Source organism: Euphorbia lathyris, chromosome 7 (genome assembly GCF_963576675.1).
Source record: "Euphorbia lathyris chromosome 7, ddEupLath1.1, whole genome shotgun sequence".
NCBI lineage: Eukaryota > Viridiplantae > Streptophyta > Magnoliopsida > Malpighiales > Euphorbiaceae > Euphorbia > Euphorbia lathyris.
Window position 1 is genome coordinate 67603779 of NC_088916.1, and position 22750 is coordinate 67626528.

The following is a 22750-nucleotide window of genomic DNA, read 5'->3' on the forward strand; positions in this document are numbered from 1 at the left end:
CATCCGGGTTCTTCCGCATACACTACACTAGCCTCATAAGCAAAGCTTTATTGTTGTCAACCGACTTCTGGACCCCGTACCTCTTATGTTTTTATACAAACATCATCCCATCTAGCTAGATGAACTTTCTGCTCCCTCTTGGACCGAATCAATAATTTTTTTTTGAAAACAAGATTTGGTAACATGACCACTATTTAGAGGGATTCCGAGATAATTACCAAGGGACTAGGGGACATATTTTTAGAGCACAACATAAAGTGTTCTACCCGAAACAAACAAATCTAACATTTTCCTATTAAAAATAACCCTCATTTTAGAAGTGGAAATATAATCTGCAATAATGCTCCTCTAGCGTAGAGGGAAACCTGCAAGCGAAAGAGTCTCATTTAAAAAATCCCAATTTAAGCGATTACACGCTTTCTCCTCCCTTTCTTGATCTGCATCGAGTGCACCATGTCCTGTCATCTTGAGCCACAACAATGTTATCAACCATCCATCGAGCCGGAATAAAGCTTTCTTGGTTTAGACCAATCAAATCAAGAATCACCAAGGCTTATCAAAGAAGATGGGTTCGGCACCTTCGGAACAAGGACCGGGAAGGTCTCATTGGCATTAGGATATCAACAATACCAATAAACAAATTTCGATTAAATCTGAACAACCCCTCGACTATCAACCTTAGGGGCTTTCGTCCTACACATACTAAAGGTAGCTCTCTGAACATCTATGTTGCTAACCTCGACAAAAGAATGGTGCAGAGCCTCGAACGCTATCTCTAAAATTTTGGACAACAAATAGAGCATCCAAGGTTGGGTTCCAAATCATTGACACAGAACTTTTGAACTCCAGATGTGTTTCCCATTAAACTCTATTAAGATTATCTGTCCTCGATGAGAATCCATCCCAACGAGGATGAGGAATTCTCATTTATTTTTCCTATAGGATGGGGGTGGAGGATTCATCACGGGCGGAATGAAGACTTCTGTCCCTTGGATCTCCATCTTCATCCCCACCATTTCCTCACGTAGATTTTTAATATTCTTAAAATAAAATTTTAAATGTATTTAATAGATTGATGTATTATTTATGAATGAGAATTGATGTATTTTTTTTTATAATACTAAACATTAGATTATATTTATCTAAAGATATTATTGGATAAAAAAAATCATTAAAAAAATGTTATTTATAATTAAAAAGTGAGGAATGAAGATCTCTATGAAAAAAGAGTGATAATAATATTTCCCTTATAACGGAATTCCTCGTATTGATGAGGATGGGCAACCAATTCTCATCCCTACTCTGTCCCATTTGTAATCCAACTCCATTACGATGTTCCATTCATTTGTATTTTTTTTTTCTTTATTACTAGATTAGACATATCATATGTACTAAGTTGGTTTTCATTGGGTTGGTCCGGCCAATTTCTTCATGGGTAGGTCCGACCAAACTTTAATTTGACATAATTATTCGAGTTGACCAAACTAATCCAATTAATCTAATTCGTTGGACTAATATATTTATATTAGAAAATAAATTATAATTATAAACAATAAAAATACAATGGAATAAAAATAACTCAATGATAATAATCTTAAATAAATAAAAACATTTCATCCGGCACGAACAAATACTTTTGAAATAAATTTCAAATCTATTTCATTATGTGTGTACATGTTTAAACGGATTCAAATTGGATCAATCAAATATCCATGTCCTATCCCAACCGAATCACAAAAGAGCAGACTTGGGTCGGACAAAAGACTTTAGAGAGTGTTTGTTTCAGCTTTTCGGATGAGCGTTTAACGTTTCATTCCAAATCGCAGGAAATATTACGTTTGGTTAGGTTTATATAACCGCATCGTTTAGTATTTTCTCTAGAAACTGCAGCATTTTGAAACTTTTCATGAATAACTCCTATTTGGAGCTTGTCATAAACAGTTGTTTATTGTTTGTTTCAGCTTTTCGGAGGAGCGTTTAGAGTTTCATTCCAAATCGCAGAAAATATTACGTTTGGTTAGGTTTATATAACCGCAACATTTAACATTTTCTCTAGAAACTGCAGCATTTTGAAACTTTTCACGAAAAACTCCTATTTGGAGCTTTTCATAAACAGATGTTTATAGTTATTTGTTTTTTACAAAATTATCCTTTTTATTTCCATAAAATATGTTTCTCCTTTAACATTATTTATATTTCTACAACACGGTTTTGATCACATGGACCTTAATGACCATGCAGTATTTGGTTATTCACCATTATATATAGGTTTATTAGAATTCTAAGGTGGAGATTTAAAGCATCATGCGGCTTAGATTTAATAAGGCTAATTCTAACGGTGAATGACCAAATTCACTTAGTCATTAAGGTCCATGCGAATATTCCTGTTCTACAACATAATTACGGGAAGAACAAGGTTTTGTTGTGTTCAATATTTTTTATTATTATTATTTTATATAGATTATTTTATTAATTTGTGTAATACATTTTTTATTTTATAATAAGATAAGATGCAAAAATATGGTTTTCATTGACTTGGAGAAAGCATATGATAAGGTACCAAGGGAAGTACTTTGGTGGGCCTTGATAAGGAAAGACATTTCGCGGAAATATATTGACATCATAAAGGACATATATGAGGGAGCATGCACGAGTGTACGTACTAGTGTTGGGAAGACTGAGGAGTTTCCTATTACGATTGGAGTGCATCAAGGTTCCGCACTAAGCCCATTTCTTTTTGCCATCGTTATGGATGAATTAACAAGTTCACTTCAAGATGGTATACCACGGTGCATGCTGTTTGCAGATGATATTGTGTTGGTTGATGAGACGAAAGAAGGAGTGGAGAGGAAGTTGAAACTATGGAGACAAACTCTAGAATCTAGAGGCTTTAAGTTGAGCCGAAGTAAGACAGAATATTTGGAGTGTAAGTTTAGCGGCCATAAGAGTAGGGAGGCAAGGACAATCACCCTAGATGGGAGAGTTGTTTAGGCCTCGAATTGCTTCCGGTATTTAGGATCTATTATCCAAACGGATGGAGAAGTAGATGGAGATGTTGCTCATAGGATTAAAGCTGGTTGGTCGAAGTGGAAGAGTGCTACGGGTTTCCTTTGTGACCCCGGCATGCCTAATAGATTGAAGGGAAAATTCTACCGGACGACAATTAGACCAGCATTGTTATATGGTACGGAGTGTTGGGCAGTGAAACACTGCCACATCCATAAGATGTTGGTGGCGGAGATGCGTATGTTGAGATGGATGTGTGGTCATACGAGAAAGGATCGGGTGAGTAATGAAATAATTAGAACAAAAATTAGGACAACTAATAACAAACAGCTAACAGCTTACTGCAACCGCTATTAGCTAACACCTGAACCAAAAATAGCCTCGATAAACAATTCTGATTTTAAAATTATTAAAAAGGTAATTTCAAATATAATTTTAATTAAATTTAATGTTTATATATGAATATTCTAAAGTGTACTACATTAATTACTAATTAGGAGATTGATTTGTATCATTTCCAATGTCATAATGAAGAATCGGCAAAAGTGGAATACGGAGCAATTAAATCAAAATACGAAGAAAAGTGAAGTAGTCGTAGGTTTGTTATTGCGATTTCTTCCCAGTTTTTTGTTAGATCCATCGTTTTCTGGTGTTATGAGCTCCTCTGAACCATCTATCCCAGCCATTATTACTCGGTCCTCTACACCTGCAAATCACATCACCACCATCCCTCAATTCTCCCTCTATTTGAAACCCCTAAAATTTCAATTTAAGCCCACAGATTAGTAATGGTGAACTTACCATGGAAGCAGCGGATCGGGAATCGATTCAACACTTGAAATGAGTCTGCATTGAAACGTTTTTATCAAAATTTCAGGAAAAAATCAATCACTACACCAAAGTATTGAAAATTTGGGGATAATTTTATGAACTGCTTACTCTTTGCAAACGATGGAGGATTCGCCTAATGTTTCCAGCTGTTCCAACTCCTCCTAAAGGAAGAAAATGAGATTATAAAGCGCAGAAAAAATTGGAGGAAGAGGAAGAAGAAGAAGATGAAGAAACCTGGAGGAAATTGATTTCGTTTTGAAGATTGGAGATGGCTGCCGCTAGTCTGTGCTTGCCAAACAGACCATTATTAGGTTTTGAGGTAGGAAGAATCGTCGATAGTGAATCTAGCTGATGTTCGGAGCCCGGCGACGGAGTTGAAGGAAGCTCATGATCGACTGGCGATGAATCGGGTTCCATAATCAGATATGGGGAAAGAGTGAAGATTTGAGAAGGGATGAGGAAAATAGAGGAAGAAGCGTAAATTATTGAAGAACTCTTTTATTTATTTATTTATATTATTTTCTTAAAGCTGACGGTCAAAAGAGAGGAAAAGGTAATAGGCAGGCTGACGTGTGATGCAGATAAATTAATTGATCTATATCTTCTACCAAAATAGAAAAAAAAAAATAAATACAACTTTTTCATATATTCTGTCGAAATATTAAAAATTCATCTATTTAATTTTTGTGTTGAATTCTCCCAATTTTTTTTTTTTTGATGACGTGTTTCTAATTTAACAAGTGAACTTCATTTTCAATCAATTATAGAATTATGTTCGAATATTAAAGAAGACTTTTATAGTTTGACAAGTGAATTTCATTTTCAATCTATTGTATTATATGAATATATAATAATAACATTATATGACGTGTGTAATACATTTTTCACATGCAGTTTACTTTTTTTTACGGTTAAATTAATTATATTTTATGTAAGTTTAAAGAACTAATTAACATTTTATGCAAATTAAAAGAACTATCAAAAAATACTTTAAAATTTAGAAAGGCAATCAAAATTTTTAGATAAGTTTAAAAAGATGATGCATGAAGTCTTAAATTAATAAACTACTTTAACATTTCTTTCAAAACTTTTAATTTTTTTTTTGTATGTAACTTGAAATAGGAGTCAAAGTTTCTCATATTTTTTAAAATAAAATTTATCTATATTAAATTTACGAATTCAATATAATTTGAGGTAAAAGTAATAATTTTAGAACAAAAATGAAATAACATTGATTAAGGCTCATTTGTTTACCAGTGTTAATTGTTGTTTACTGTTGGAAAAAATAAGAAATTTCATACTTCTAGAAAAAGCTAATTTTCATGTATAAAAGGTAAACAATAGTTTTCTGATCAAACACCTAGAACTCTTATTTTTAATATGAAAAAACAAACAAAAAGAGAAAATGAAGTAAACAAACACTCGTTAATAGTAAAGTTTGTGTTATGAAAATAACCAAATGAGATGAAAGTATAAGAATTCCCTATTTATTTTTTTAAAAATAATTTATTAGTTTTATTTTTTGCCTAATATAATGTTTAATCCTCTATTTTGAAAAATATATTATAAGGTTTTTATCTTTTGTCACTAATAACCGTTTTTATCAAAAAAAAAAATAACCATTATATTCGATATCAACCGGTGACCATTTTATATCGCATTATGGCTTTACTGAAAGCCAAAATATGTTTGGCTAATCAAAATATCTAGATAACTGCCTCGGTATAGAGGTTCTGTTTAATCCAAAGACCCCTTTTCATAATTCACAATCGCGTATCCCGCAACCACAGATTGCTTCGATTTCACAGGATCCTTTGAGAAAGCCTAATTTGGAGGTGCAGGGCAGGTCATTTGCGAAGGTCCTTGCTGGGAATCTGGATCCGACTCCTTGCTCGTCTGCTGTGATTTCTGATATTGGCGGCCTTCGGTCGGTTAGAATTTCTCAATCTGCCTATGATAGGTGTGCGGCCCTTTGCTCCTCATCTCTGATTGGCAGGTTAATCTTAAACAAAGGAGATGCCCCATGGAAGGTTCTTTCTCTTAAGGAAACTTTAACAAAGGTTTGGGGTTTGAAGGATTCTTGGCGACTGATATCTATTGGGAGAGGCTTTTTTCATGTGGTTTTGGGATCCTAGGAGATCAAGAATCAGTTGCTAGCGCGAGGCATTATCAATACTAAGCCAGGTACTTTCCGTTTGCAACAATGGGTTCCGGACTTTGACCCCTATGCTGAGAAGTCTACAAATGCTCAAGTTTGGGTTAGATTATATTCTCTTCCGTGGGAGTATTAGGATCCTCAAATTCTTTCGGATATTTCAAAGGGTATTGGGGGGCTTATACGATTTGATAATACCACTCTTGAAGGTGAGTTTGGTCATTATGCTAGAATGTTAATTGATGTGGATTTGATGAATGAGCTTCCTGTTAAAATGGGTATTGAGAGAGAAGGAAAACAAATTTGGATAGATGTGGTGTATGAGAGATTACCAAGCTTCTGTAAAGTTTGTTCAAACATTGGCCACATGGCTTATGACTGCAGGAAAAATAAAAAACCATTGGAAAAGGTTCTAGAGGCTCTGGTTATTGAAAGAAAACGTACAATGGTATCACAGGAGAGGAAGTTTGTGAAAAAGCATAATGCAATTCAGACCGAGGTGCCTGTTCAACATGCCACTTCACGGATTGTTTATGAGCTTAGGCCTCCTACTGATACTGGTTGTGTGGTGGAGGTTGTTCTACCTGGCAGCCTGCAACTTAGGAAGGAGGATGAATACAGTTGTGATAAAACTGATAGGCCGGATTCACCTGGAATGGACAATATTCTCACTAGATATGAAGGAGCTGATTCAACATCTGAATCATCATCCCGTACTAAATCCTGGGCTGATATGGCAGAGGAGGATGATAATAGCTGGAACACAGTTAGCACTAAGAAAGTAAGGCGGAGGGAAAAAATTATGACAACAATGGAGAATTTTCCAGCTCGAAACAAACAAGCCAATAAACCTCCGGTCCGTTTTAAATGATCTTTCTTTACTGGAATTGTAGGGGTATTCTTAATAGGGATACTCAGGGTTACTTGCATCGTTTATGTTCTCTTCATAAACCGAATTTTCTTTGTTTAGCTGAGCCTATGGTGGAGTTCAGTTCTGTTAATGAGGCCTTCTGGAGAAGGCTTGGTTTGTCTTTAATTGCTATGAACAATAAGGAGCTTCCAACTCTATGGGGTTTTGCAAAGATTAATTCTTCCATGGTTACCAATATTTGTTTCAGACATGAACAGTTTGTTATTCTGAGTTTGTCTAATTTAAATACTTTTGTCTGCTTTGTTTACGGGAGCGTTTGGGCAAATAGACGTGTCACTATGTTTGATGATATTTTGGCTCATCAAAATAGGTTGAATGGGCATTGGGTGCTTCTTGGAGATTTTAATTATGTCCTTGGATCTCATGAGAAATCGGGACGGGCTCCTGCTTTGCGTCCTTGTAGGGAGTTTCGTGATTTTATTGATTCTGGTTCTTTTGTTGATGGTCCTACTCATGGGGCCTTCTTTACTTGGTCTAATGGCAGGTCTGGCTCTGCGCGGGTTGAATGTCGGCTGGATAGAGTTTTATTATCTGCTTTATTCTCGGACTTCTGGGAATCGATTTGCAGTTTGGCTTTGCCGCGACATCACTCTGACCATTTCCCTTTGATGTTTAGCTGCTCCAAAGGGAATCTCCCTATCTCTAGATTCAGATTTCAGTCTATGTGGATTCTGCATCCGGGGATTAGGGAGGTGATTGCTGATTTTTGGAATGGAATGCATCCTAGCTTACCTCCTATGCAAGCTTTATGCGATAAACTCAGGCAACTTCGGCCGGTGCTCCGTCACTAGAATAAAGTGGTTTTTGGTAACATTGATATGTGTCTCACTGATGCTGAGACGGATCTGGCCCGTGTGCAGGCAGAAATCTCTGAGAATGGGTTTACTCCTGAACTACATCATGAGGAGATGAATGCTTATGCACATTTGGATAATATTTTGCATAGAAAGGAGGTCTTTTTGCGTGACAAGAGCAGAGTTAGATGGCTTAAGGAGGGAGATCGAAATACCAGCTTCTTCCATCGTATGGCATCTATTCGAGCTGCTGCCTCTGGGATTTCGGTGCTTCAAATTGAGGATGAGCTGGTCTTTAATCCGAATCAAATTGGGACATATATTGCTGAATTTTATTCAAGTCTTTTTAAAAATGATGAGGTCTTACCGCAGAATTATGATCTAGTTTATGAGCTTGTTCCACATCTTGTCTCTGACTTGGATAATGATTTACTTACTCGTTGCCCGGATATGAATGAAGTTTGTATGGCAGTCTTTGCAATGGATAACAGTAGTTCTCCTGGACCTGATGGGTTTTCTGGGGTCTTTTTTCAGTCTTTCTGGGATATTGTTGGTGCTGATGTGTTTGCTGTTGTCAAAAGCTTCTTTATGAGTGGCATGAGACATCCTGGCATGTGCTCCAGTATTATGGTCCTTATCCCGAAGGTGGAGGGTGCGATATCTTTTGATCAGTATAGGCCTATTGCAATGAGCAACTTTAGTTATAAAATAATTGCAAAAATTTTGGCTGATAGACTCGCTTCTATTGCATCTCGCATTGTTTCTCAGAATCAATTTGGATTTATTCCTGGACGAAGTATTCACCAATGCATTTCGCTTGCTTCTGAAGGCACTAATATGCTTCGTAAAAAGTGTTTTGGAGGGAACTTAGCCTTGAAGGTTGACATCAGGAAAGCTTTTGACACTTTAAATTGGAATTTTTTACTTGCCGTGATGGACGCTTTTGGTTTCTCTATTCAATTCAGAGACTGGATTCTGAATGTTTTATCTGCATCTCGGATTTCAATTTTGAACAATAGAGCCATTAGTGGATATTTTCAGATGTTCAAGAGGGGTTCGACAAGGCGATCCGCCGTCTCCTATATTGTTTGGTATTGCCGAGGACTTTCTTAGTCCGTTGGTTGCTTCACCTCGTGGATACTGGGCGACTTACTCCAATGCAATATACTTCTGCAAAGGTGTTTCCGACTCATTTATTTTATGCTGATGACATTCTTCTCTTCTGCAGGGCCTCTTCAGGTAATCTAGCTGTTATTAAGGGTGTATTTGAGTTGTATGGATCTATCTCGGGTCAGTGTGTTAGTTGGAACAAATCTGAATTATTTCTGGGCTCCTTTGTTTCTTCTGGACGTGGCAATCGTCTTGCTGATATTATTGATATTCGAAGGGTCTGTTCCATTTCGCTATCTTGGAGTCCCTTTGTTTTTTGGTTTACCAAAGACACGACATCTGACTAGTTTGATGGATAGGGCATTGTTTGTCTATGGCTGGGAGAGTGGCTCTAGTAAATTCTGTAATTACTGGTAGCTTTATTCACTCTTTTAGCATTTATAAGTGGCCCTCTGCGCTGCTTACACGTATGACTAGGCATATGAGGAATTTTATTTGGTCTGGGTCCATTAATTGCAAGAAGCTTGTCACTGTCCCTTGGAAAATTTGTTGTCAAAACTTCAAGGATGGAGGTCTTGGAATCAAGAATCTGTCTATTCTAAACAAGGCATTAAATGGAAAGATGGCTTGGGGTCTTCTTCAAGAAAAGTCTCTATGCTTTAACTTACTTAGAACTCGTTTTCTCAATAAAGCGGGACAGTCACGACATTATATCATGAATTCTTCTATTTGGGGCTCGATAAAATCCATTTATTTTGAAGTTGAGCATCACTGTTTTTGGTGGATTGGTCAGCACTCTGAACTTAATTTTTGGAATGGGGCCTGGATGTGTCCTTCACTGGCTGCACAGGTTGGCCTATCTGCTAGTCAACAACGTCGTTGTTTTGATTTGGTGGAGGATTATTTGGATGGTAATAATTGGCATAATCTGCCCGTGTTACCTGCGGATGTGGAGAATAGATTGCGGAATATTAGGCGGGGTAGGGACGATGTTGATATTTGTGTTTGGAAGCCTGCTACGAGTGGGGTTCTAACTGTTAAGCTCATGTACGTTTGGCTTAGATCTCCTCCTATTCAACAGCCTTGGAGTCGTTTTTTAAGGTGTCAGAGTGTTCCTCCTACACACTCGCTTATTGGATGGTGGGCTTATCTTGGGTATTTTCCAACACATGATCAGCTTCAGTTGTGCGGCTGTCAAGTTGTTTCTCGTTGCAGTTTGTGCTCGTTAGATTCTGAAACGTTGGACCACCTTTTTGTCTCCTGTCGATTTTCCAAATTTATTTGGCATGGTGTTAGCTCATTGTTTGGAAGACGAATTAACACTGACTCGACTCTTAAGAATCTGGTTGATCATGCTGTTATTCAACGTTTCAGTACTCAAATCGCTGATTTGTGGGCAGCAGCAATTGTTAATACAATTTGGGCTTTATGGCTTGCTCGTAATAGGTCCATTTTTGAGGATGAGAGGGTTGATACTTCCGTCACGGTGAGAAGAATTTGGGGAGCTGTTCGTGAATCTGCTCACACTGGACGAGGCTCCGTTTGGAATTCGCTAGTTGAACTTCAAATCTTAGGTGAGCTCGGGATTGAAAAGCGTCTTGCTAAGGCTCCGCACATTACTCTGATTTTTTGGCAACCACCTCCGAGGGATTGGATTAAGATCAATACTGATGCGTCTGTCACGGGTGCTCCTGGTCCTGCAGGTTGCGGAGGTATTTATCGCTCGCATACTGGCATGTGCCTTGGTGCGTTTGCCTTTCCGATTGAAAGTTCATTTGCTTATCTTGCTGAACTATCTGCTGCTATTTACGCCATTGACATGGCTATCAGCAAAGGTTGGCAGAAAATTTGGCTTGAAAGCGACTCAATGTATGTTGTGCAGATGTTCAAATCTAAATCTTGTTCGGTTCCTTGGTTGCTTAGACAAAAATGGTTCAATTGTTTAAATCAGATCGATTCTGTGGCTTTTGTGGTGTCTCATATTTTTCGTGAAGGAAATCATGTTGCGGATTCGCTTGCAAATTATGGACAGACGGCAACAGCTTCGACTTGGTGGGATGTTGTCCCGGATTTTTGTGGATCGGTCTTTTTTCATGATCGTGTAGGACGTTGCGTTTATCGTTTTTCCTAATTCTTTGGCTTCATTTTATTCTTTATTCTTTTTGTATTATGACATTTATTTACTCTTTTAATAAATTTGGTTCGGGGCTTTTTTGGATCTGTGGTGGGGGTGACAGCATAGCTGGTATGTCCGCCGCTTTCCTTTCCTCGCTAACCAATTTTTAATAAAAAAAAAATCTAAAAAAAAAATGCACAAAATGACTATAAGATTAACCGTGACAAGAAATGTATCTTATAATGTGTTTTTTAAAATATAAAAACTAAACAAAATATTACATAAAAGATGGGATTAATAAATTAATCATCTTTATTTCTTTATAAGATAAAATGGAAAAAAATAATTTTTCAAATGTGTGGATGAAATGAAGGGTAAATTTCACACATGGTATACAACCTTTGCTCTAAATCACACTTTGGTGTACAACCTTCAAAATGTCACACTAATATACACGAACTTAGGGGTGACCTCACACTGTGGTGTACAGCCGGTGAGAATGACCGGTCAACGCCAGTCAACCCGCCACGTCACCCAAATCCCACTAATTCGAATTAAAAAGGTGGGCCCCCTAGATGTGTAATGTCTAAAATACCCTCATTTGGTTTTCCCTCCTAATTAATCACATACCCATTCCCAATATGATTAGAGCAGCTCCGGAACAAATTGTGAAAACATTTCTGATGCAAGTCTGGAGTTTATGGCAGGTTAGAAATGCTCGTCTTTGGCAGTATGCGATTCGCACAACAGATCAGATTGTGGCTCAAGCCTGCACTGTACTTAATGATTGGTCAGAAGCTAATGCCTTGCGGAATCGGACTGGTACGAGAGAACACCAGATCGACAATACTATAGCAGGAAATATTGCATCTGCGGGTTGCACAGTTTGGCACCCGCCGTCAGGAGGACTGCTCTCATGTTGTGTCGGTGCCGCATGTTTTAATGCTGATGGTCGTGCAAGGTTGGGAGCAGTAGTACGAGATGCCAATGGACAGTTTGTAATAGGGAGATGTGCGGGTCTGTATGTTGTCCGACGACATGAGAATGTGAGGCTGAAGCTCTATTACAGGCTATGCAATGGCTAGAAGCTGAGGGAATAAGGAATGTGGTTTATGAATCTGATGCTAAACAAGTGATTGATGCAATAAATTCTAGCTCTGTTGATGATTCTGAATTTGGGGATAGAATCATTCAAATACGTTCGATTCTAACATCAAATGACTCTTACTCAGTCAAATGGATACGGTGCAAGCGAATGAGATGTCACATGTTCTCGTTTATCCACTTGCCTTTCAATTTTTAATTCTTTACCGAATTTTGTTTCTGAATCTTTATTACAATTTTGCCAAGTTTTGGCTCATTAATTCATTGCTTTTTTTTATTAAAAAAAATATGTTTTATTTATTAAAAAAGTTCTACCCATTAAATTAAAATTTTAAACTTATTTAAAAAGTAATAACTTAATATTTTAGTGCTTAGAATCATGTGCGAAAAAATAAAATATGAAGGTTATGTGAGGAGAAAAACATTAAATAGAAAAAGTAAACGTTTTATCCTTTCAAAATAAAAGCAAACATTTTATCATTAACAATAGGTTATTTTAAAATTTATTTAATTATTGACTTTGAAGGAAGGATCAAAGAATTAGATGTAAATAAAAAAAGGGCAAAGTGCGAAAAAAATACTCGTGGTTTGTCTTGTTTGCAAATAGAGGTCCGTGGTTTAAAAGTTTGCAAATAGAGGTATGTAGTATACTTGTTTTACAAAACAAAGTATTTAAAATTAAAATTTTAAGTAATTGATAACAATAAGAACATTTTTTTATTTTTTTTTAATTACATTTATATATTGACAAAATACAGATGACAAAATCAAATTGCAACCATGTAAAATGAACTTAAATATCAATTTAGTTCATAAACTGTTAGATTAGTAAAAAACGTAAAATTTCACCATATTATTTATTGTTTCGATTTAGAAAGTTGTTTTTTTCGGGGGTTGTGTTTTGCTGATATGTAAGAATAATTTTTTTTTAGATAAAAACGTCTTTGGTTGTAATCAGAACTTAAATGTGTAATTGTAATACTTTGTTTTGTAAATAAAACATACTACAGACATTTATTTGTAAACTTTTAAACCACATGCCTCTGTTTGCAAATTGGGCAAACCACAAACATTTTTTTCGTACTTTTCCCTAAAAAAAAAATTGAGAAATTATATAATTATTTTTGATAGCGTTCATTAAATCTAAAAGGATACTTTGAATCTTTACCGTAATTTTTTTAATAAGTTTAGATTTAACGGTGAATTATTAAATAAATAATTATTTTTTTTGAAAACGAAAGACTGGTTAGTGTAATATGTAATATAAATACTAACAAATTGTTTACCATCAAATAAAAGGCTATAAAAAGTGACAATAAATGCACAAAAACATGAAATTACAAGTTAGATGGTTTTAGGAATTTGGGCTTCACTATGGGCCTGTTAGGGCTCTTTAAACAGCCCAAACTATTAGGGTTGTTCAGACTCAAGTTCAATTCTAATCTTCTCCTTCGTGCTAGGACATAGCAGAAAGAAGGAATGAAGAAGGGGAGTCGTTTTAGCTCTTAAGCAAACTTAAAACGGCAGAGGTTCTAATGGCGAAGCAATTGACGCGCCATTTCTTATCACTCCCACTCTTCACCAAAGTCCTTCTTCCTCCTCCTACTCGCCTTACAATCAGAGCTGAAAGAAGCTTGGCCACTTCTGCCGATAATGCTATCAGCAATGACAATGATTATATGAAGAAGAGGAAGAAGAAGGAAAAGAAGAAGCAGGAGAGTGTGGAGAAGAAGAAAGCAGAGTTACTAGCTGCGAAGAAGGAAAAGGAGAAGCGGAGGACTCGTTCGGAGAGAGAATTTGGGGGTTCTTCTTGCTATGAGTTTAGTGATAACGAAAATCATATCCCGGTTATGCTTGGTGAAGTTGTTGATGTTTTCTCTTCGCTTAATCTCCGCTCTTTCGTCGATTGCACCCTTGGCGCCGCCGGGCACTCCTCTATGGTTAATTACTTTTCATTCTGATAATTATCAATTATTTTTTTACGAATTGGTGTTGGTGTTATTCTTACTGTTCAATTAATGATTTACAGATAATCAAAGCTCATCCTGAATTGGAAAATTATGTTGGTCTGGATGTTGATCCAGTTGCACATGGAAAGGCTCGAGCTCAGATTGATTCGTTATTGCTTTCTCATTCTCAATTGAAAGCACACACGGCTGTGCGGAATTTTAAATATATCAAATCAGTACTTACTGAGGTTGATTCAAGTCTTTTGCATTCTGGAGTTAATGCCATCTTAATGGACCTTGGAATGTCTTCCATGCAGGTTTTCTTTTTATATTTTTATTATTTTTGGTTTCTGATTGAAGATTTTTTCATTGTTCGTGAATTTGCATATACTGCTCTTCATTGTCAGCTTTTTTCTTCGTTTTTGTAGGTGAACAATCCTGAAAGAGGATTCAGTGTTCTTGCTAATGGACCTCTTGATATGAGAATGGATCCTCAGGTATTAGCTGCTGTCTTTAAGACACTTTGAGACTTGTGCCTATTATTATTATTTCACAAAATAAATCCATCCTCTAAAATCCTCCAAAGATTTCTCCTTCTTTAGTCCAAGAATTGCCTATTATTGTTATTTCAACAAAATAAAATCCATCCTCTAAAATCCTCCAAAGATTTCACCCTTTTTAGTCCAAGAATTGTGTTTGTTGCTATTTCCTAACCATTGTCTTAAACTTGGCATTGGTCATTGTCTGGGACTTGTAAGTTGTAATTTTATTTATTCTGGTCTGGTACCCTTTTCCTACAGTTATGTGAATTTCTGATATGATAACATAATTTACAGATGTTTTAAAACGCGTCTGCATGTATTGGATTCCCAACTTAGTAATAAGCCCCGATCACTCCCTCTCCACTTCCGATGTGGATCCAGTTCATTCATGTCCCCATCGCCATCCCTTAGGGCCGCTCCTTGTTCAGGTCTTCTACCCCGGCGCCACCCACTCCGGACCGGATCGTTACAGGCCCACCAGCTTCCGCCTGGTTCGTCCCCGAACCACACATCGTACGTGGAGAGTCGGCTCTGATACCAATTATAACACCTTGTTACAACACCATGTAGATATTGTCCGCTCTAGCCCAAATCCAACACCATGGGCCTCACGGCTTTAAAACGCGTCGGCATGTATTGGATTCCCAACTTAGTAATAAGCCCCGATCACTCCCTCTCCACTTCCGTTGTGGGATTCAGTTCATTCCTGTCCCTATCGCCATCCCTTAGGGCCGCTCCTTGCTCAGGTCTTCTACCCCGACGCACCCACTCCGGACCGGATCGTTACAGATTATTATCTGTTTGACATGATTATTATTTTTGTTATTTTTGTTGCATTTGTGTATCACATATAATCATGTGATTGTGATAGATAACCTGATTTGACACCCCTAGTTATTCTTTACGAAATTGGGGTGAATCTAACAAGACATGATCGAAATGAAAGAATTATCTGGATTGGTTTTCTTAACTTAACATGATTGGAGCTCGTAGGATGTATGCCAAATTTGGAGTCTTTATGAGATCCCATTGCTAATATATTCTTGGTCCATTTCATATTTTTCCATGGTGTTTGATTTTTTTCTATAGTATTATTTATAGCTGAAAACAAACATGCTGCCTTCACCATGCATTTTTTAGGCCTTTTTTAATGTTTTATTCATCACGTTCATTGCTGCACATATTTTCCTAGCATTATCAGTAGCAGAGGAATTGAGACTTTTCTAAGTACAGATATTCAACATCCCTACAGTTGCTGAATGTCTTTTCCTTTCTTTTGCCCTTTGTGTTGATTGATTCTTCCTTTGTTTTATAATCAATAATTCTATTAATTTAACTGACTTGAACAGGTGTATAACAGGCAACTCTAAAAGCTAAGGACATATTAAATTCTTGGCCTGATGCTGAACTAGGCCGAGTTCTACGGGATTATGGGGAAGAAAGCAACTGGCATTTTCTCCAGAAGAAAATTGTTCAGGCTCGTCTAGGAGGCGGGTTGCATTTGACCGGTGATCTGGTAAACCTTATTCGCAATACGACTCGTGGGACAAGAGGTACAATTCAGAACACTTTTATGTATTTTCACTACTACATTTTCTTCTCAAATTAGGGGATTTTGCCGCCAAGTTCGCTAAATGAGTTATAATCTTGAATTTTTCCATTAGAATCTTGCAGTGTTAAGGCAATAAATCTGTGGAAAATGGAAATTGATGCGTGTTATACTTGCTGGATGAATAAAATTTTGTCGAAAACTGCTGCAGGAGGGAGGCAGGGTTGGATAAAGACAGCCACACGGGTGTTTCAAGCTTTGAGAATAGCTGTTAATGATGAACTTGGCACATTGGAGAAGTCCCTTCATACATGTTTTGACTGTCTTGCTCCCGGGGGAAGGCTTGCTGTCATTTCTTTCCACAGTTTGGAAGATAGAATAGTGAAACAAACTTTTCTGAACATCATTGAAACTAATGAAGGAAACGAAGTAGTAAAAGGCGGAAGAGACTCAAGAAAAGATGAAGAAGAAGATGAAAATGAAAGCGAGAAGAAAGAAATATGGATTAGATCCATTGTAGATGGGCAAAATGGAAGAATCCTGACAAAGAGACCCATAACACCATCAGAAGAGGAAGAAAGATTGAATCGTCGGAGTAGGAGTGCCAAACTCAGAGTTATTGAAAAAGCTTCTCAGTAGATTGATTGCTTATAAATATTACTGTATTACAATGTACAAGTGACCTGCAACTTACAGGCTCCACAACGAGCAATTTCTTATTCTTGGCATAAATTTTGGCTAGAAAAAGAAGGTATCCCCGGTCTACATGGGTGGATCCCCATCTTTTACCACGATCACCGAGGCTTTGGTCTCCGGCTCCCGTCATCAGGTATTTCCTTGAATTTGAGGCACTTGGTAGGCATCGGCCTCCTTACGTTGCTTCAGTCTAGGGTTGAGCATTGATTCGGTTACTAATTGAATTGAATTATCGATTAACTGAATATATATTTTTTTTAAATTGAAACCAAACTGAACCAAACAAGTTTAATAACCAAACATAACCAATCAAAATTTATCGGTTACATTTGATTACTAACTTATTATCAATTGAAATTTATTATAATAGATTGAAAAATGTATAATAAATATGAAAGAAAAAATAGTAGTATTCCTAGCAATTGTGTAATGTGTTCTATGGACATCGAACATGGGTGGCACCTGTTTGTGGGATGCGAGTTTGCGGCTATGTGCTGGTCGGAGGTGGGGTTACAAGGCCCATTGTGGGAATGGGAGTGGATTGAGGATTGGATATGTTGAAGACGATCGAGACAGATGAAGCGGGAATGAGAGCTATGGTCTATCTGGCTCCATAGGAATGCAGAGCTGTGGACGGGGTTGTGTCGATCTCTGGCGGAATTGGTGAGAGAAGCGATATGGTTTGCTGAGCAGCTTCAACAGCATGTAGTGTGTCAAGACCAGTATCAGGAGCAAATTTGGTGGCGCAAACATGAAGACGGTGTTAAGTGCAATGTTGATGCATCAATATTTCCGGTGGATAAAAAGTTTGGGGGCGGGAGTTGTAATCCGAGGTAGTTCGGGTGAATTTCTGTCTTGTTTCAATTCTTTCGCACATGGAAACATCATGGCAAAGCTAGCTGAAGCAATGGCACTCCCCAATGCAATGGCTTGGGTAATGTCCTTGCAATTTGAGAAAGCACAGTTTAAAAAAAGAGTAGTAGTATTTTAGTAGTAAACATATTAAATAGGCTTAATAGGTACACAGCTCCTTAAACTTGTAACTTTTTTTCACCTGGCCCCCTCAACTTAGGGGACAACCTCTCAACCCCCTTAACTGTCCAAAAACATCACATACAACCCCTTAAACTTGTAACTTTTTTTCACCTGGCCCCCTCAACTTAGGGGGCAACCTTTCAACCCCTTCAACTCTCTAAAAACATCACATATAGCCCCTTAACGCCTACGTGACTCTGACATGGAATAAGTTGGGATTGCACTCATTAGAAAGCGCGCGAAGGTTTGCTTTAGAAACTTAATTAAACGGTAAAAAAAAATCCCCTTTCTTCTTAAATCCCTAACGTTCTTCTCCTCAGAAATCATTCCTTCCTCTTTTTCGATTCCTTCGATTCACCTCTTTTCTGTCTTCGATTGGTTTCCGATTCAAGTTCAACAGTAAGTATTCATCTCCTTCATCTCCTTTATTCCTCCTCTACCTTCTTCTTTTTATTCTTCTCCTTCTTCTTCTTTTTAGGGCTTGTGTTGTTCTTGAAACCCATTTCATGGTGGGTACTCATGAATCATGTTTTTGTGGTGAATATGTTGTACTTAAGGTTTCGTGGAAACCTGCAAATCAAGGAAGAAAACTCTACGGATGCCCAAATTATGGGGTAATTTACTGGATTTACATGCAAAATTTTAAGAAAAAAATGACACGTGACATTGGTGTGGTCAACAGTCAAGCGCGTTTTCTACACGGGTCAATATTTGGCCGGATATAGGGGTATAGGGGTTGTATGCGATGTTTTTGGAGAATTAAGGGGGTTGAAAGGTTGTCCCCTAAGTTGAGGGGGCCAAGTGAAAAAAAGTTACAAGTTTAAGGGGTTGTATGTGATGTTTTTGGAGAGTTAAGGGGGTTGAGAGGTTGTCCCCTAAGTTGAGGGGGCCAGGTGAAAAAAAGTTACAAGTTTAGGGGGTTGGATATCTATTAAGCCTATTAAATAAGTAAAATTATAAAAAGACAGACATATATATAATAGTTTGGAATTATATATAATTTGGTTATGAGTGAAAACGGGATGAAAGTGGGGAAAAGAATTTTCAAAGATTGTGCCAACTATTTCTCTAAATGTGATGTACATTTTTAATCCATTTCATCATTTTTGCTATATCAAATCTATTTTTTTTCATTTTTTTTCTCTATTTTGATATTACTATATAATTTTTACACCAACCTATTTTCAAATTTTTTCTCTCCAAATAATTTTTTTTTTCAAATAATAATATTTATATATAAAAATAAATGAAAATGTAAAAAGATAGTAATAAAATATTATTTGATGTTGCATCAAATTTGTGGAAGAAAAACCGTATTCATATCTCATTCCTAACATCAATTTGATGCCAGGTTGGAGATGGTCTTATCACTGTAGACACAAATATTCCTATAATATAGGCTATAAACTCGTCTCCTAAGACAATCTCCAACCAATCCAATATCAATTTGATACTAGGAAAGAGATTTGACCGTATGATACATGTAGTGAAACTCCCACAAAGGAATATTTTTTTACATTTTAATTTAATTAAAATAATATTATTTTGAAAGGATTGTTTTATTTGGAGAGAGGAAATGAGGTAATGGATTGGAAAAAATATATTATAGCAACATCAAAATGAAAAAAATAGTAAGATTTAATGTAGCAAAAATAATGAAATATGTTGAAAATATCTAAAATTCTATAAATTCAAGTTATATTCTTCTTTCCTTTCCAGAATTTTCTCTTTTTGTTCAAGGTTATATAAAGCTCAGAACAAGCAATGATGATTTTCTATAGAAATCAAATTGGTTTGAATAATAGTAGTACAAGTTTATACTAGTTAAAATAGATTTAAGTGATTAAGCATCTGAAAATTACGCTAAAGATCATCTCAAATTTAAATTCTCATAATAATTTGATAACATATCATATATATTTTAGGATCTAAATTTATAATTTATAATTTAGAATCTATAATTTATTTTTTAGACTATAGTATTTATATTTAGTGTGTAGAATTTTATATAAATAAATAATTAAAAAATATATAATTAACTAAGGTGTCCGCTATAGTTATTTTTGTTGAAAACAAACTAACCATAATTTGTTTTAGATATCCAATAGTATAATGATATGTGTTAATACACTATTAATATTTTACTATTGAGATATTATCTAACATTAAATTATTAGCTTAATTATAGGGATAAGGTACCAAAATAGGCCTAAGGTTTTTGGGGAAGTACCAATTTAGGCTCAACGTTCAAAATAGCACCAATATAGGCTTAACGTTTACAATATAATATCAATTTAAGCTTAACGTTTACAATATAGCATCAATTTAGGCCACACGTACAAAATAGCACCAATATAGGCTTAACGTTTACAAAATAATACGAATTTAAGCTTAACGTTTACAAAAATATATCCAATTTAAGCTAAACGTCACAATTAAATTAACCATATTATATTATTTTCCTATTTTTTTTTTGGTAGGAAGGGAAAGGAAAATATTATTTTCCTATTAACTTTATATGTTATCTTTTTTATTTAGTTCTATTTTCTTATTTATTATAATACAATTAATTAGTATTCTTGCCCATTAAAACCTTACATTTGTTTTTCATTAACCATTCCATGACTCCTAAATTTCATGACTCGTGTAAAATAATATTGATACATGTCAGTGTTCGAAATATTGTGGATATTCAATTACTTTTAGTTTGCATATATTACATAAGCAATGAAATTTAGTAGTCATGGAATCATTGATGAAAAACAAATATAAGATCTTAATGTGCAAGAATACTAATTAATTGTATTATAATAAATAAGAATATAGAACTAAATAAAAAGATAACATATAAAGTTAATAGGGAAATAATATAATAAGATTAATTTAATTATGACGTTTAGCTTAAAATATATATATTTTGTAAACGTTAAGCTTAAATTCGTATTATTTTGTAAACGTTAAACCTAAATTGATGATATTTTGTACGTGATACCTAAATTGATGCTATATTGTAAACGTGAAGCCTAAATTGATATTATGTTGTAAACGTTAAGCCTATATTGGTGCTATTTTGAACGTTGAGCCTAAATTTCTCCAAAAACCTTAGACCTATTTTGGTACCTTATCCATTAATTATATAAATTTTTTTTTATTAGTCTAGCGTACCACGGGGATATATGATAAAATCTATACTATATATAACAGCGGAAGAGAGAAATAAAAGATTTAATTAATTAAAAGCTTTTTTGATGAGTTGTCAACGTAGTATAAAATCAAAATAAAAAAGATTTAATTAATTAAAATAATAAAAGATAGTAAGAGTTATAGGAAGATGAAAAAACACAAAGCAAAGGAAATTCAAAAGGCACAAATAAACTTTTATATAAAGCATAATAGATAGTATTCCACCATTATATTCATTGGTCATGATAGACAATATTATATTTCTGAAGATAATTATTCGATTTTTTATATGTTGTAGTTATTTTGTTCTCAATTGTGTTGTTGTTTTATTTTTATTAAACAATAGTTGTTATAGTTTCATCTTTCAGATCCATTTCTGTCGTTACCCAGGTTCTATACCTCTCGCTACCTTATCCATGTTTTTTTTTATTTATCTTTTTTTTTTCCAAACCGATATCTCCAATCGAAGAAATCCGATAAAAATAGAAGATGCATGGACAACTAAAATTGGGAAACACAAAAGTGTCAAAAATTACAAGAAATTATTATCTTTCTCAAGGTAATTATTCGATTTTTTTTCATATGTTGTAGTTATTTTGTTCTCAATTGTGTTGTTTTATTTTTACTATACTATATATAATAGCGGAAGCAGAGAGAAATGAGGAGAATTGTTTTAGAAGCCTTTTTTATGAGTTGTCAACGTAGTATAAAATCAAAATAAAAAAGATTTAATTAATTAAAAATATCACATTTATATTTATAATATATTAAACAATTATTACTCTATTAATTAAAATAATAAAAGACAGTAAGAGTTACAGGAAGATTAAAAAACACAAAGCAAAGGAAATCCAAAAGTCATAAATAAACTTCATATAAAGCATGATAGATAGTATTCCACCATTATATTCATTGACTATGATAGAAAGTATTATATTTCTGAAGGTAATTATTCGATTTTTTCATATGTTGTAGTTATTTTGTTCTCAATTGTGTTGTTGTTTTATTTTTATTAAACAATAGTTGTTATAGTTTCATCTTTCAGATCCATTTCTGCCGTTACCCAGGTTCTATACCTCTCACTAACTTACCATGTTTTCTTTTTTATTTGTCTTTTTTTTCCAAACCGATATCTCCAATTGAAGAAATCCAAACAAGAAAATCGCTTTTTGGCAACAACAGAAAAAGTTGTTGCTAAAAATGAACTTTAGCAACGATAATTTTTGTGTCGTTACTAAAGATTGTTGCTGTAAATTACTTACATTTATGGAAAAAAGGTAACAACTTTCGCAACAATAGCTTCGTTGCTGTAAATGACAGTCTATATAGCAACGACTATTTGTTGTGGTGGTAAATGAAAATATTTAAAGCAACGATTGCATGTCGTTGTTATAAATGCTTTCATTTACAACGACGACTATGTGTCGTTGCTGTAAATGAAAGCATTTACAGCAACGACGGTATGTGGTTGCTAGAAATGGAAGATTTATAGCAACCACTACATGTTGTTGCGTAAAAATTAAATACTTTGGCAACCCAAAAGGTTGTTGCGAAAGAAAATTATTAAACTAACTAATTAAAAATAAATAAATACATATTGTTTTTATAATATAAAATAAATTAAATATTTAACATAATTTAATTTGAAATTTAATTATAAAATATATAATACTATTTTATTTTATTTATATGTTATAGATATTTAAAATTTATTTTATATTAATTTTTTATTACTATTTTAAGTTTAAT

General features: G+C 35.0%; 2 protein-coding genes across 3 annotated transcripts; one reads left to right on the plus strand and one right to left on the minus strand.

Moving 5' to 3' along the window:
* Positions 1–3436: 3436 nt before the first annotated feature.
* LOC136236070 (guanine nucleotide-binding protein subunit gamma 2-like) lies at positions 3437–4354 on the minus strand. Its single transcript, XM_066026178.1, has 4 exons — positions 4072–4354; positions 3946–3998; positions 3808–3852; positions 3437–3712 (listed from the first exon to the last, which is right to left on the minus strand). The coding sequence occupies exons 1-4, from the start codon at positions 4252–4254 to the stop codon at positions 3637–3639; spliced, it is 357 nt and encodes a 118-aa protein (XP_065882250.1). The 5' UTR covers positions 4255–4354; the 3' UTR covers positions 3437–3636.
* Positions 4355–13509: 9155 nt separating this feature from the next.
* On the plus strand, positions 13510–17070 carry LOC136201465 (uncharacterized). Of its 2 annotated transcripts, none has more exons than XM_065992132.1 (5): positions 13510–13987; positions 14077–14313; positions 14425–14493; positions 15899–16091; positions 16203–17070. In XM_065992132.1, exons 1-5 carry the CDS (start codon positions 13583–13585, stop codon positions 16724–16726), a joined length of 1428 nt encoding a protein of 475 aa, XP_065848204.1. In that variant the 5' UTR covers positions 13510–13582; the 3' UTR covers positions 16727–17070. The 2 variants fall into 2 exon arrangements, with proteins under 2 accessions (XP_065848204.1, XP_065848205.1); XM_065992133.1 differs by having other exon boundaries at positions 16299–17059.
* The last annotated feature ends 5680 nt before the right edge of the window (positions 17071–22750 follow it).